A 14,356-nucleotide genomic window follows, 5' to 3' on the forward strand; every position below is an offset into this window, starting at 1 on the left:
GCTTCATGATGCTACAGAAGCTCCTCAGTTTGTCTTCAAGGTAGAAATAGTACAAAAATTATAAAATAACTTACTTGGCATTGGTTCCGACCCAGTAGATGATTCCGTTCTCGTCGAAGTCGTGTTGGTGTCTGAAGGTGAAGGTCTGTCCTTCCCTCAGCTTCCTCACGAAGACGAAGGACGAGCGCTCGAAGTCGTACCACTGCTTCGCCACCTGGAGGAGAGGAGGTGGAGGAAGGAGGTCAGACCTGAACTGTATCACACATTAAAGTAAAACAAGCGGAGGTGTTCTCACCATCTTCAGCAGGTACTGCTCCAGAGACTCCACAGTCGCGAGCGGTTCCATCTTCAACATGCGACCCGTCCGGTCGATCAGCGCCGTCTCGCCCGGCGCTCGCTCCAGACGGAACCGCAGCCTCCTCGTCAAGATCTGATGAGCAAAAGAACTCGTCAAGTTTTTCCCCTCTGACATCACCCACCAGATTCCTGAAAACACACCTGGATCCAGAGCACACAGTGACTCACCTGCAGGTTGTATGAGGAGCCTGGAGTGTCGTACAGGTGCAGAGGTAGACGTTCTATTGACTCCAGGACAGCTATCAGTTTACGGATTAAGGCAACAGCTGGTCGGCTGTAAACACACACACACACACACACACACACACACAGGTCAGTTGTAATCTGACAGTACTCACAGTAATCTATTACAACCCCCCTCACACCCTGTACATCTGTGTTATCTTAGTATTTTGTTGAACTTGTCATCTTTGTGATCATTGTCATGATTTTCTAACAGCTCCTGACAGATTCAACGTGTAGTTTAAACACTCTAACAGTAATCTGGATACAATCTGGATGTGTCAAAGGAAACAGATTTGGGCAGTCTGAACAAACTAAGTGTGTCTGTCAGTTTGTAAGATCATTTGTGAGATGCAGCCTCCCTGATGCCGATCTGTTTAAGTTTACTGACACAACATAATTCTAATCTGACCATCAGTCTCATTATCAGAGGAATCCAACACCTGTGGGGATCTGCAGAAGGTGGACATGTTTGTCACGGTTACCTTTCATCATCTTCATTCTCGCTGAAAGCCGCCTTAAAGACATTGATCCTCTCCATTAAAGGCTTACAATCATGTTTCAGGTCCAGTTCCACACTCTGCGCACACACAGACACAAGAACTCACTTTACAAGACGTCTGAGTGATTTTCACAGCCATGAATCAAGCTGAAGACACAGCACACCACAGGTGTGACCAGAGGATCCTGTTTAAGAGGATCACTCACACTGTTGAGGACAGTGAACAGCGCCTGGACCAGGCCGCTGCTACACATCTCATACGGAGAAATCGTGTTTTCATCCTTCAAAACTACGATCAGGTTCTCCAGGGCCGTCTTCATCAGGTCCCTCCATGTGTTCTCCCCTTCAATACACTGCAAACACACAGAAACAAACCACACAGCTGACCAGGATGATCTCTAAAACCCTGCGTTAAGTCAGGATTGTAGGCGGTGTGTGTTTGTGTACCTGTCGGTTGGTGTGCAGCTCCCAGGCGGACTCCAGCTGTGTGGAGATGTTCCTCAGGGTGACCACCACCCCTCTGGGCATGCTCTCCACAGCTTTGAAGTGGTCGTCGTACAGCTCCCTCGCCATGCTCTTCACCTTCTGCTTCGTCTTCTCCAGCTTCGACTTCAGCTTCCTGCCTCGCTTCCCCGTCCAGCCCGTCACAAACTCTGAGCCTGCACACAAAAACACACAATGTCAACACAAACCTGGACTGTCGTGCTACAACTTGATGTGAGTGTTGCTGTTGACTGTATTTTTTTTAGTGCCTTTTACCGCTTTTGTTTGTTTATTTGTAATTCATTATCCTTTATCATTTCTATGGCTCTTTATCCGTTTATATTTCCTCTCGTCTTATTACAGATCGGTGAACTGTTGAATGTTTGTGTCATATTATCTTCCTGCGTTTGTTTGTTAACGTACTTTGTGAACTCGTCTTTACAGACGCTGTATAAATAAACTTATGACTATTATTGTCATTATTAAAGAATTCAAGCGAGCGTGTGAATTAGATGAAACTAACTTAAACACAGCTGTTTCTGGTGTGAAGTCTAACTACAAGATTTAAAACGTTCCGTAGTTTTTACAGTTCATGTTGATGTGTTGCTGTAACAGCAGCAGCAGGACTCGTGGAGCGGCAGGGATTTGCTGACACACACCCAGTGAGGTCTCTGCGGTGAACGAGTGTTTGGTTCCTCTGTTGGACTCAAAGACGAAGCCCGGTAGGTCTTCCTTCAGGATGGTGGCCTGCTGCCCATCAGAGTTGTGGATGGCGATCTCTCCGTCCTTCAGGCAGGTCAGAGACCAGTTACCCACCGTCAGCTTAGTGGGACCCACGCTGGACAGGATGGGCTGACTGGCTGTGACCGGCTTCACCTGACTCCGCGCCCGCTGCAGCTTCTCCAGGAACTCACTGCGAGACTCTGCTCAGGAGGAGAGGAAGGAGACGTGTCAGCGAAACAAAGACGACATGAGATGAAAAGAACCTTCTGTGTGTTCTGTTTTCCTACCAGAACTGTCCGACCCGCCCTCTGGACTCCCACTAGAATACATGGTGGCCAGCTTCCCATCCAGGATGAACCTGAACCAGCCGTTGGAGCCGTTGGAGAGCTCCAGTGCAGCAGCGTCGGACCAGATGTAGAGACAGTCCCTCCCTCTGATGATGGACCAGTCCTTCCAGTGATACGGCTTCCCCTGCTGGATCTCCCTCGCGTCCTCCTGCACCTCCTCCTCCTGCACACACGACAAATGGTATTCAGTTCATTTCTGCTTCCTTGTTGAGAATCAAACAGACTCATTTCCACAGGTTTTGTTTCAGTAAATGCTTTTTGATTTATACAGAATTAGAGACTATATTCGAGAAAAGACACCCACAAACACACACACCCACACACAAACACACACGACCTTCTCAGGTTTAGCCTCATCCTCGTTCTCGTCATCAGACGCCGGTCCAGCCAGAGTGGACACCTTGTTGATGACTCCCAGTCGAGCCAGCTGATCGAGGAAAACGTCTCCTCCTTTATCCACCAAGTCTCTGATGATCTGCAGAGCCAGCAGGTGACCGTCGTCGTCGTCCTGACACACAATGAAAACATTTCACGTCACTCTACGTGGACATGAGCCCTCAGTTCTGATAGCAAGTTAAATGGCCTTAAGAATGGCACTGGAATCACAGATATACAATCTGGTCTGATCGCCTGTCGGAGAGCAGGAGGATGAAAAAGCGTCATGAAGTCATAATATTGTACCTCCTGGTCCAGGACAGTCGCAGTGATCTCCACCAGCACAGTGGGAAGGTTGTGTCCCGTCTCACTGTCACACACCTCCTTCAGCAGAACCTCACTGCTGTAGTGAACCATCTTCCTGATCAGAGCCAGACTGGCTTTCCTAAACACACAAAAACACACTCAGCTGCCATAACATTTCTTTTGATTACATCAACGATAGACGGGCTTGTTCTCCCACTTCAGCTTCTGTCTGCTCATTGACATCACCTCTCATCTCCTCTAAATAAATTAAGATTCAGTTCACAGTGACGGAGGGGTTACCTTATAGAAGGCAGCATGGTTTGCTGAAAGGTTTGTGCAAAAACAGGCAGAAGTCTCCTCAGGTAGATGGGAGCCATCTCTGGGTCTCCTTTGGGCTCGCTGCCCTCCTCCTCCTCCTTGTTCACATCTTTCTTCTTCTTGTCGTCACCCTTGTTCACCGGACACATCCAGTCTCCTGAAACACAAACACATTAGTGTGACCTCACTGGTGCTTTGTGAACAGCTCCAAGTACTTCACCTGATCTACAGTTCTTATCTGTGTCAGATAAGATTTACAGCTGTTTTCAAAGTGTTGACGTCTGAAGCAGAGTCACTGTAGGAGAAGCATTTCCATTCAAAAGATAATCAGGACGTTTAAGGATGAAAAAGAGTGCTTAAAGACTAGAAGAAGGACGAGGAGGAGAGGAGAGGAGGACAAGGAAGACAAAGAAGAGGAAAGGAGAAGAAGAAGACGGAGAAAGAGGAGGACTCCTCACTCACCAGGCGACTGCAGTATAGCCACCACCTCACTGTGTCCTCTCTCCCTCGCCTTGTCCAGAGGAGTTTTCCCGTCCTCGTCTCTCAGGTCAGGGTTAGCTCCGTGACGCAGCAGAGTCTGCACACACACACACACACACACACACACACACACACACACACACACAAACACACACACGAACACAAGAAATCAGAACGCAGAGACGATTAAATGTTTGTAAATCCAGCAGTCACGACTGACATCCATTGAGACAACTCTCAACTTGAGTCGCGTTCCTTCCAGTGTGTATGTGTTACCTTGGCTACTTGTGGGCGTCCAAAACAGGCAGCGTAGTGTAGTGAGGACGACCTCTGACCTCTGTTGACGTCCGCCCCCCTCTCACACAGAAACTCCACCTGGAACAACAACAAACACACGGAGATCACAGCCATGAAATAGAAGATAGAAGTCAGATCTGGAATATTACACACACACACACAATTTCTTTCATTTATTATCAGTTTACACCAAAAAACTTCAGCATCTCTCAACTGTAAAAGAGGCAGGATGTCTTTCTCTTCTGTCAAAATGTTTGATAATCACATTTGATGGATTATTGCACAAAATGTGAGTGCCATTATATTGAGTTCAGACCTTTTCTACAGCTAGTGTGGCTCGTAAATCATAAAAGATTTAGACGACGGTCAGAATCTGTGTTCATTGTTTTTGTTTTTACCATTTCCTGTGTGCCAAAAGCTGAAGCCCAGTTGAGCAGCGTCTGTCCAACATCGTCCATGAAGTTCACCTCAAAAGCTGCAACAGAAAGCAGGAAGGTGAACAAGAACCTTTACAACAACAAAACATGATTCATTAGGATGCAGATAACAATAACCATCAGTGATAAAGACGTCTTTCTGTGTGTTCGTACCTCCGGTGTCGATGGCGTCGATCAGAGCGTCGGTGTCTTTGCTGCGGATACAGTCTATGAGCTGTCGGTGTGATCTCTCCCCTGAACTGTCGAGGCGTCGCAGGCCGGGGATCCGGCCCGTCGACCCCGCCGTGGATTTGGGCAGCGCCTTTCGTCCCTCGAACAGGAGCACCAGCAGGAGGTCCACCAGCCGCATGGTGTCCAGCACACAGCGCTCGTCTCCTCCCAGAGCCGACTCCATCGAGTCAGGCAGGGCTGAACGCAACAGGTCCTGAGGACGAGACAAGAGAGAGATCACATCAGACGACCTGTAAATCTGAAGTTCATGTTCCTTCTGTCTGGAAATATTTGTTACTCTTCCTGTTTCAGTTGTTTCGACCTACATGTGTGACAAGCGGTGACCCTCTGCACAGCGTGGACAGCAGGCTGACGATGGTCGACACCTGGTTGCTTAGTTTGGAGTCGGGAGCCGAGGGAGCGGCGCCGGTTGAGGTCCGGCCAGGCTTACAGGAAGAGGCGGGACCCGACACCGTGCCACCGGCGGCAGCCATGCGGGACAGCAGCTCCTCCGTCAGGCCATGTTTGGCTAAAGGGGCGGGGTCCACACCCCGGCGTGTGAACCGGTCAGCCAATGAGGCGAAGCAGCGCAGAGCACCATCTGACACCTGGAGGACAAGAAGGGTTTAGTTCTTCTGAAACCTCTTTTCAATCCAGAACCAAGAACCACTTACATCTGGGCCTGGGGGCGGGGCTATTGTGACCAAGGAACAAATAAAACTGACATTTTTGAAAATATTTTTTTTTACTGTGTTCACTAACTGAACGATGTTCAGACACCATAAGCAACAACTAAGATTTGATGTAGTCGCTGTAGTTTGTCCAAACATTGCAGGAAACTGGAGACATGAAGTGACTGAATGAAGCAACTCTGTGGTGGAAAGCAGACTGGTTCTGAAAAGGTTCACAGGTTGATCCATCTCTGAACCAGCACTTGGTTTACTGCTGCATAAAAAAAACTGGGCCTCGTCTGTAGTCACCTGGTGGTCCTCGTGTTTGAGGAGGCTGGACAGAGACTCGACGCAGGTCTCCAGAGACGAGTCCTGAGGCTCCATCTTGCTGCAGAGTCGGGACACCACGGCCATGGCCGAGTGCAGAGTGTCTTTGTGAACCAGGTGACCGCTGTCTCTGATGAAACTCAGCACACAGTTCAGACCGCCAGCCTCGAACACGGCACCAGACTCCCGGGTACAGATCAGCTCCAGCACCTGGACCACAAACACACATTACAGTCCATTAGATAACTCAGGGACAGATGTCAAACCTGAGATCTGAATATAAAGAAAAAGCTTCAGTTGAAACAAATTTGTGTTTCAGGCGTCCCTGAATTCACAGTTTCAAATGAACAAACTCCTTAAAGACACAAAACAGGAAATATTGTCACTATTTACTGGAGCAAACCTAAGAAACTTAAAACACCAGGAGATGAAAAAGCACCTGACAAGATAAAAATAGCTGAAGAGATCAGCAGGACAGATCAGTGATCAGTGTGGAGACATGAGACACAGACAGAAGAAAGACCACGACTGTCCTGTGATGGTTATTAATAAACCCCTGGGAGCACATGCTCGTGGACCTCCTGCCTGTGGTGTGGCTCCGGTCCAAAACTCAACAACACAAACACAGGAGCCGGCTGAGCTCCGACCAGTTCTCGTCATCATGTCTGCAGTTCAGTACCAGGATCACACACACACTCTGATGACATCACGGCCTTCAACAGCACAATAACAAGAAAAAAAACACTGGAAAAAAAAACATGCATTCTCATCCTGAATGATGTCATCCCTCTGATCACGTGCAGCAGCTCCCTGTCACCCACCTTGACACACTGCTCGGCGAGATCTCTGCTGGTCCTGTTGTTGAGCTCCACCACCACCAGCCGGTTGCACAGCGCCTTGATGGCCCCGTCCACTCCCACAATCCTCCGGGTGCACTCGGCAGACACGTCCAGGTAGTAGGTGATAGCTCTGGCTGTGACCTCCAGCACGTTATCTGGAGCGCTCTCGTCCAGGAAGATCTTACAGAGCGCCGGCAGGAACGTCCGAGGAGGACACCTGGGACAGGAGAGAGACGGTCAGTCCACCAATCGCTGACCTCCAGACTACGCTCATCATTCGGAATCATATACTCACGTCTCGAAGCAGCGGTCGACGTTGTCCGACATGAGCAGCAGCATGCAGAGCTGCTCCAGAGCGATGAGCTGCATGTCGCGCTCATCGCCCTGACCCATCTGCAGCCACTCCAGCAGGGTGTCTGGGTCCACGTCCGCCATGATGGCTAGCCTAAAAAATACACAAAGTGCACCCAGTAACAGCAGTTAGTGCGAATTCTGTCAGTGTTATTATGATGATACATGTTCCATTGATATACGTCAGAATACTGCAAAGTAATGACAAGTTATCAACATCCGGTGGTGGCACGTAAATACAAAGGAACTTGGGATTTGGTCTCTTGTTGTTCCCTGTTTCTGGCTGCCTTGTCTGCAGGAAGTGGGAACAGGGTCAACAGGCAGGTTTAAAAAAAACCTGTGTAGAGCCGCTAATTCTGATGGAAAAGTGGCCTGTTATAGTGTTTCTACTGTAAAAAAGACACTTTACTGTGAAAACACAGTAGATTTAATGTAGCATCACAGGAAAAACTGTGTTAGCCTGCTGTCAGCATGTTAGCCTGCTGTCAGCATGTTAGCCTGCTGTCAGCATGTTAGCCTGTGTATCTTGCTGGACCACTTGTAGTTCTATGGTTTAATAATTAGATACACCTCATTACTGCACCAACAGCATCACATGACTTCTCACCTGGCTCCCCGTTGGCTACCCGGTCTGGCTCAGCGCCCAATCACTGCTCAAAGTTCTGTTGCTGTTTGGGACTCATCCAACCAACCAAACGGAAGGAGAGAGGAAATGAGGACGAGGATGAAGTAGCTGGCTCTCACAGGGGCTTCTGGGACATGTAGTCTCTTCACCTGCAGCAGACACAAAGAGAGGAAGTAAAGAAGACATGTAAACAACTGACAACACAGAGACAGGACAACATAATGATGTCATTCACACAGGGGGTAAATATTGAGTTAATCATTGTTTATACAGGGAAGTGGATAATTCCTGGATGACTCAAGCATAAATTTGTTTATGTAAAGGAACCGATTAATTCCTGGATAACTGTAGCTTGTGCAGTTTAAACAGGGCAGTTGGATCATTTCCGGACTACTGCAGCTCGTAAACTGGTATCAGATAATTCCTGGATGCCTGCAGCTTGTTAATGTGACTTCAGTTTGGATCCGGTTCCAATTTGGTGAAATCCGTTTTAACTTCTGAGGATCGTCTCCTGCAACTAACTCCTTATTTACTGTCAGAAGACACAAAGACAGATCAGAAGCTCTTCAGCCTCTCTCTGACTCTACAGGCGTCTGCAAAGAAAAGTAAACAAACAGGTGCTGACTCAGCGACACACAACATGGCCGACCACCTCAACTAGACTTTCACAGTGGGGAGACGCTTCACAGTCAAACAAGCAACCGACAAATATTGACTTTAGCAGCCGTCTATCACTGACTTGATATGTGGTCGCCATCAGTCTACCAGACTTGGTGACCTGCTGTAACAGTTTCCTGCATCAAGCGTCAGTAAATCTGATAGGCTGGGTTGATATTTGTGTGTTTGCTGCTGGGTTCAAGGAAGCTGGACTCCTTTGAGCTCAGCAGAGTCTCTGTGGTTTAAGTTTTAAACTGAGGGACACAAAAACACCACCAAGCCGACGAAATGACCTCGTCACTGTATATGGACGTGGGTAATTCCTGGATGACACCCCAGCTACCAAAGCTTCCAGGCAGAATTTATGTTCCTCGCATGCTGAGATGAACGCCTAATTAGAGCGTAGAGGTAATTATTCAGTTCAAAGGGTGAGCTGAAGCCGAACCGAAGGGAAGAACAGAACAAAGCGATCTGCGCTGAATGGTTACAAAAATCAGGATGAATAAAAACATTTTCCCCTGTTTGATTCTTGTGCAACAAACAACTGACAGAAGTTATAAAATGTGAACCGCAGCACGTGTGTGAGAGGAAGTTCAGGAACTGACGAGCTCGTTTAACTCCGTGTTGTCGTCACAGACAAACTACTGAACTCTGATGTGGTTTTTCCTTCAAACAGAGACAGACGGGAGGCGTTCACAGCTGAAAAACTCCACCGGCGACTGAAATCAGCTGACATGCAAATGAAGCACCTCGATATGAAAAGCTGGAGCTGAGCAGACAGACGCAGGCAGGCCTGAACCCTCCAGGACAAAAAACTGAAGACACATTTTATACTTTTATATTTTGTCTGCAGACACTGAAACGCTTCCTGGTCCAGTTAATAATGTCAGAAAAAAAATAAATCAACACAAAATGTAAAAGATCTTTCTGGGTCGGGGGATGTGGTTTGGCGGGCTGCCTGGGAAAATAATCTGACAGTCCTTCATGTCTGCGGTTACACTTCTGTTTTCATGACACAGAAACACATTAAACGTCTCTTCATCATTCAGAGACGCTGGAACATCTGACATCAACAAAAGGACCAACAACAGCTGCTTCTGTCATTTTTCTGATTGACAGAACATGGAAGTCGGTGTTGGGTCGGGAGAAACAGAGAGTTGGTTTAAAATGTTTGTTGAGACAAAATACATTTTAACATTATGTCCTTGATTAATGGCCTCGTTGTTTGGGCCATTAAAGGAGCAGAACAGGAGAAACTGTTTGTTATTTCAGTCATGAAAACAGATTTGATTCTTGGGTTTGTTTCAGGCGGTGAACATGTTTCTCTTCTCAGGAACATTCGACTACATGCAAGTGTCACAACATGTTGATCCGTCCACAACATAAAAGATGTTCAGTCAACTGTCAGAGGAAAGAAACCATGAAATAAATATTCACTTTTAACAAACTGACAGAATTATGAAGTTATTTCTCTTGTAAAATTGCACAAAAACATGAATTGACGACTACTTTTAATTTTAGTTGACTATCAGGGTTAGGGCAGTTTATACAGATGTAATATAGCTAAAGAAGTGTCCACACACTGTGGCAGCAGACAGCACAGGTAGACTTATTATCAGCTGATTGTTGAGGATAACATTAAACATTTTTTCCTGACAATCCGTATTTCTTGTGTCCAACTGCCAATAAAAGTAAGATTATTATGAATATTATTTAGATCCTAAATGATTCATGTAAAGTAAAACGTCCAAAGGTTTTCCAACATCACGTCTGTATCACAATTAAAGTCCACTCATGTTCTGAATGTTTGGACGGGCCCTCAGGACTCAAGAACACGACCGCAGAGTCTGTGTTGAAGACGGGACGTCTGGCAGCATCCCAACACTCAACGACCGCCTGAGACCGTCGACCACAACATCCAGTCTGCTGATATCCAGATTAGAACCCCCCAAACAACCCACAGGTTTTGAACGTCAAGTGACAATTACTGAATATCAAACATCCATTTTCTTCAACAGAGGATCAGACAGCAGTGAATCCTGAGGATATTAAGTTAAAATCACTTCTTCAGACGTCCGTCAGATACTCAGTTACTCCAACATGTGAGAATCTGTAACCGTCCACATGTTCACACACATCAATAACCAGGTGGAGGTGACATTTTTCCTGACGTCCCATTATATCAGGAACATGGCAGCAATGCATGCTGGGAGTCTGATGGTCCAGGCTAAGTTGATTAGGGCCTAATTTGAAGCCACCCGACCTGACAGTCTGTCTGTGTGTGTGTGTGTGTGTTAGAAACAGGCTGAGCAGGACAGATCCTCTTATCAACAGATTAATCATCACAGCGTCCTGACCTCCTCCTCCCCCGTCAGGCCCGGGGCGACACAGCAGGACCGGGTGAGCCCGACCCAGCTCGCTCAGTCACCCCTTTAACCCCTCACAGCCCCCAGTGTCCACTTTCTAAGTCCAGACTGAAGTCAACCATCAGCAGAAAACACACACACTAATTTCCTCGTCCTTTTACAGACGGTTCAGGTCTTATTGTGAGCAACAGAACAAAAGCCGTCATCTCACAACATTCAGCTGAGAGGAGAACCAGGTCCAGTTCAAACACACAGCGCCGTCTGCACAGAACCAACTGAGCCCAGTATGAATACTCTGACTGAAAACTTCGCCCTAATCTGATTTTAGCACATTCATTAATTCATTCAGACAGATTTCTGTGGCTAATCTCAAAGTTAGCATCGACCAGAAGCCTGCCGGATTACTGAACTGGATTTTGGAGGATTGCAGAAAATAATCTGAAGTTTATGATACTTCTGATCACAATGAACTTCACAGATGAACAACACTTTTGTGACTGTCGAAGGATAAATTAAATCTCTAGCAGTAAAAAGCTAACGCTCGACTCTAAACAGACGATCACAGTCACGATTTAAAACTCACCACTGAGTTGTTTCCTTTCCTGTTTCCTAAATCAACACTTGCCTTCGTCCTCACGACAAAATCTAGTTTTAATCTGTATAAGCACGTCTACAACATGGATAACTAACTAACAATTAACTTCTGCAGCGACTAACAACTGCTCATCACCATTTCAACTCAACTGGATTATAAACTGAAGAAAATACTCATCACCAGCTGCAACCAACCAATACTTTCATCGCCGACTATTCTGTTGATTGTTTTCTACATTTATTGATTATTTGTTTGGTCAAAATACTCACATGTAACAAGCTGACATCAGAGAGTGACGACTTCCTCTCTCAAACCAATAAATCAATTATTACAATAGTTTGCGATTAATTTATTAGTTAATAAGCAGCCAATTAACAGCTGTAGCTCTGATTCCTGAAGCCTCAAACATTTTGTCTGATGCAGATTAAGAACAAGATCCAGATGTTAAAGCAGCAGATGTTCTGATGATCGATGATACCGGGAGGGAAACTCATCAATCACAGACAAAAACAAACCTGTAAGTAGGTCAATTATGAGAAGGGTTGTAGGTGTTCAATAATATGTGATAATCACTTAAATTAACATTCTGTGATGATCACTTTGGATTAAAGGTTAATTTACTATTACAATACTGAAGAAATGTCTAGATTAGGGGCCAATATCAATAATCAATGATGGAGGAGATGCTAACAGGCAACAGGAAACGATACACCTTTACACGAAAAATAAAATTCAGCTTTGCTTCAGTATTTACATTTTCATACTTTCACTGCATTTCATTTATAAATCACCTGCAGAGATAATAAGCTGTGACGGAGCCTCAGAACTGAAGCCTGACATTTATTTTACCAGTGATCAGACAGCTGAACACAGGCCCTGGTAACAGGCCCAGTTCTGATGTTATAAGACAAAGTTTAAGTTTAAAACCAACTCGTACAAAAGTCCACAAAGTCCTCAGATAGAAACAAAAACTTTAACATGTATAATTCCTCTTTAACAGGAGGAAGTCATGACAGAAAGCTCCAGAACAGCTGACAGCTGGCTGAGGGTTTGAGAGGAAGAAGAGATCTGATGAGTACTGTCATTTGTCTTCAGTGAAGGAGGACGGTGGTCTGAATAAACATGTGAGACTGTTAAAGAAAACAAGATGATGGAATGATTAGCTGGATTAATTTTGACATAATTATTACAAAGGAAATATTTTTCATCTTGCTTGCTGTTCAAATATTTCTTCTTTAATGGCAGAAACGAGCTTCCACAGGCGTCTCTGTGTTTCCACCTCAGCACGAACCTCAATTATTCTAGATTATAAATCGTCCTGTGGCTGGACTCAGTCTGTCGGACTCAGTCTGTCGGACTCAGTCTGTCGGACTCAGTCTGTTGCCAGCTTAATGAAGCTGATTATGAAATCATACGACAGGCAGATGAATCAGCAGCAGCTGTTGTAGAAATCCTAAAACTAAGTCCTCTGTTACTCGTGATTATTTCCATATTCTGCGGCCCGACGTGAACAAACCTTCTTTGTTTGAGGCTTCGAACTTGTCCGACGTCAGAAACTGACGCCACAGACACACTTGTTACGAGCGAACTGGGAAAATTACATAGTTCAGTTCAGCCTTATCTGACAAAGATAGCTGTGTGACCCCGAGTTTCGTCATCTGTCCGGGGTATAAAGAGCCTAATTATTTCATCAGACACACATCAACATAAGAGGATATAGCAGGGAGACGTTACTGGTGACGTTAAGCCCCCCAGCTAGCTGTCCAGACGGGTAACCAGGCTTTAATGGCCAAGTTACACACAGTTTATAAGCGTTAGCTGTTAGCATTGGCGTGCTAACGTTACGCTGATTAGCAACAGCGATGTTGTCAGGCCTGTAAAACAAACTGCAACTCCTGGAAAATATCCTCAACATATAACCAGGATCCCAACAGTCCGAGGAGAAGTTCTCTGTTGGTTTGTAATCCAGCACCCAAATTAATGACGAGCCACGAAACCCGGCTGATGCCGGCTAGCACCATGCTAGCTCCTCCTAACACTGCCGTCAGCTGAAACAGCAGCGTCTTCATGTTTCTGAGATTAAACCGAGTTTGTTACCGACAGGAAACCTTCACTAACACGCCGCCTCGTTGATAAATACTAACGTTATCCCAGCGTGTGAGCTGTACGTGCGGCCTTACTGTCCACTTAATAAGCTACCTACATCCGCGGCCTCGGGCTCCAAACGCGATCCGCGGGGCTCGAGTTCCGGGAGATCCGGCAGGCCGCAGCTCAGCCGCGGACTCTCACCACGAGCGACACCGGCCCGGACTCGCTTTCACCTGCGGGATGAGCCACTCACCGTTTTTTTCTTTTCGGCACAGAGACGATGAGCAGAGCTATGAATCAGAATCTTCTGGGTCCAACTGAAGGGGGATGAGCTGTATCTATCGCCGATGCCGGGGGTTAAATCAAGGCGTTCCCATTTCTCCGGAACGGGTGTAAAAAGGTCAGAGTGGACGGCGAGGCGATAAACAGAGCGGAGCGGACTGAAATGGAGAGGAGCCGACTGCTGCTGCCGAGTTCAGGAGCCGACTGGGAGCTCGGAAAGACGATACACGACAACGTGCATCATTTTAGATCATTTATTTTTAATGTCTTTTCCCAGCATCTCCTTATTTTCTTTTTTATAGTCAGTTGTCATTGTGACTGGTACACAAGATAATTATTTGAACATTTTTTTCCCGATAATGGGTCATTCCATGCCAATCGCCCCAAAACAAAACTTTCCCAAGTTCATGTCAGAGATTTTCTTGAAAAATGCATGTTAAAACTTAACTTTAATTAATGAAACTCTGTAAAACCCAACAGCTGTGCTCCTTATTTAAG

General features: G+C 46.2%; 1 protein-coding gene across 2 annotated transcripts in view; it reads right to left on the reverse strand.

The window, feature by feature from the left end:
* Nucleotides 1-14,058, reverse strand: part of hectd1 (HECT domain containing 1) — a 28,817-nt gene extending 14,759 nt beyond the window's left edge. For both annotated transcript variants that reach the window (XM_037071089.1, XM_037071090.1), the window contains exons 1-21: nucleotides 13,830-14,058; nucleotides 7,853-8,019; nucleotides 7,190-7,339; nucleotides 6,877-7,111; nucleotides 6,038-6,265; nucleotides 5,384-5,665; nucleotides 5,001-5,271; nucleotides 4,809-4,885; nucleotides 4,390-4,488; nucleotides 4,096-4,210; nucleotides 3,616-3,790; nucleotides 3,316-3,454; nucleotides 2,972-3,142; nucleotides 2,575-2,797; nucleotides 2,224-2,487; nucleotides 1,529-1,740; nucleotides 1,288-1,434; nucleotides 1,065-1,159; nucleotides 526-631; nucleotides 296-430; nucleotides 75-214 (exon numbers count right to left, since the gene is read on the reverse strand). In XM_037071089.1, coding sequence (XP_036926984.1) covers nucleotides 75-214; nucleotides 296-430; nucleotides 526-631; nucleotides 1,065-1,159; nucleotides 1,288-1,434; nucleotides 1,529-1,740; nucleotides 2,224-2,487; nucleotides 2,575-2,797; nucleotides 2,972-3,142; nucleotides 3,316-3,454; nucleotides 3,616-3,790; nucleotides 4,096-4,210; nucleotides 4,390-4,488; nucleotides 4,809-4,885; nucleotides 5,001-5,271; nucleotides 5,384-5,665; nucleotides 6,038-6,265; nucleotides 6,877-7,111; nucleotides 7,190-7,329 — 3,254 coding nt within the window. In that variant the 5' untranslated portion in view covers nucleotides 7,330-7,339; nucleotides 7,853-8,019; nucleotides 13,830-14,058. The remainder of the gene's footprint in view (nucleotides 1-74; nucleotides 215-295; nucleotides 431-525; nucleotides 632-1,064; nucleotides 1,160-1,287; nucleotides 1,435-1,528; nucleotides 1,741-2,223; nucleotides 2,488-2,574; nucleotides 2,798-2,971; nucleotides 3,143-3,315; nucleotides 3,455-3,615; nucleotides 3,791-4,095; nucleotides 4,211-4,389; nucleotides 4,489-4,808; nucleotides 4,886-5,000; nucleotides 5,272-5,383; nucleotides 5,666-6,037; nucleotides 6,266-6,876; nucleotides 7,112-7,189; nucleotides 7,340-7,852; nucleotides 8,020-13,829) is intronic.
* Between the last annotated feature and the right edge of the window lie 298 nt (nucleotides 14,059-14,356).

This window comes from Acanthopagrus latus, chromosome 16 (genome assembly GCF_904848185.1).
Source record: "Acanthopagrus latus isolate v.2019 chromosome 16, fAcaLat1.1, whole genome shotgun sequence".
Classification (NCBI taxonomy): Eukaryota; Metazoa; Chordata; class Actinopteri; order Spariformes; family Sparidae; genus Acanthopagrus; species Acanthopagrus latus.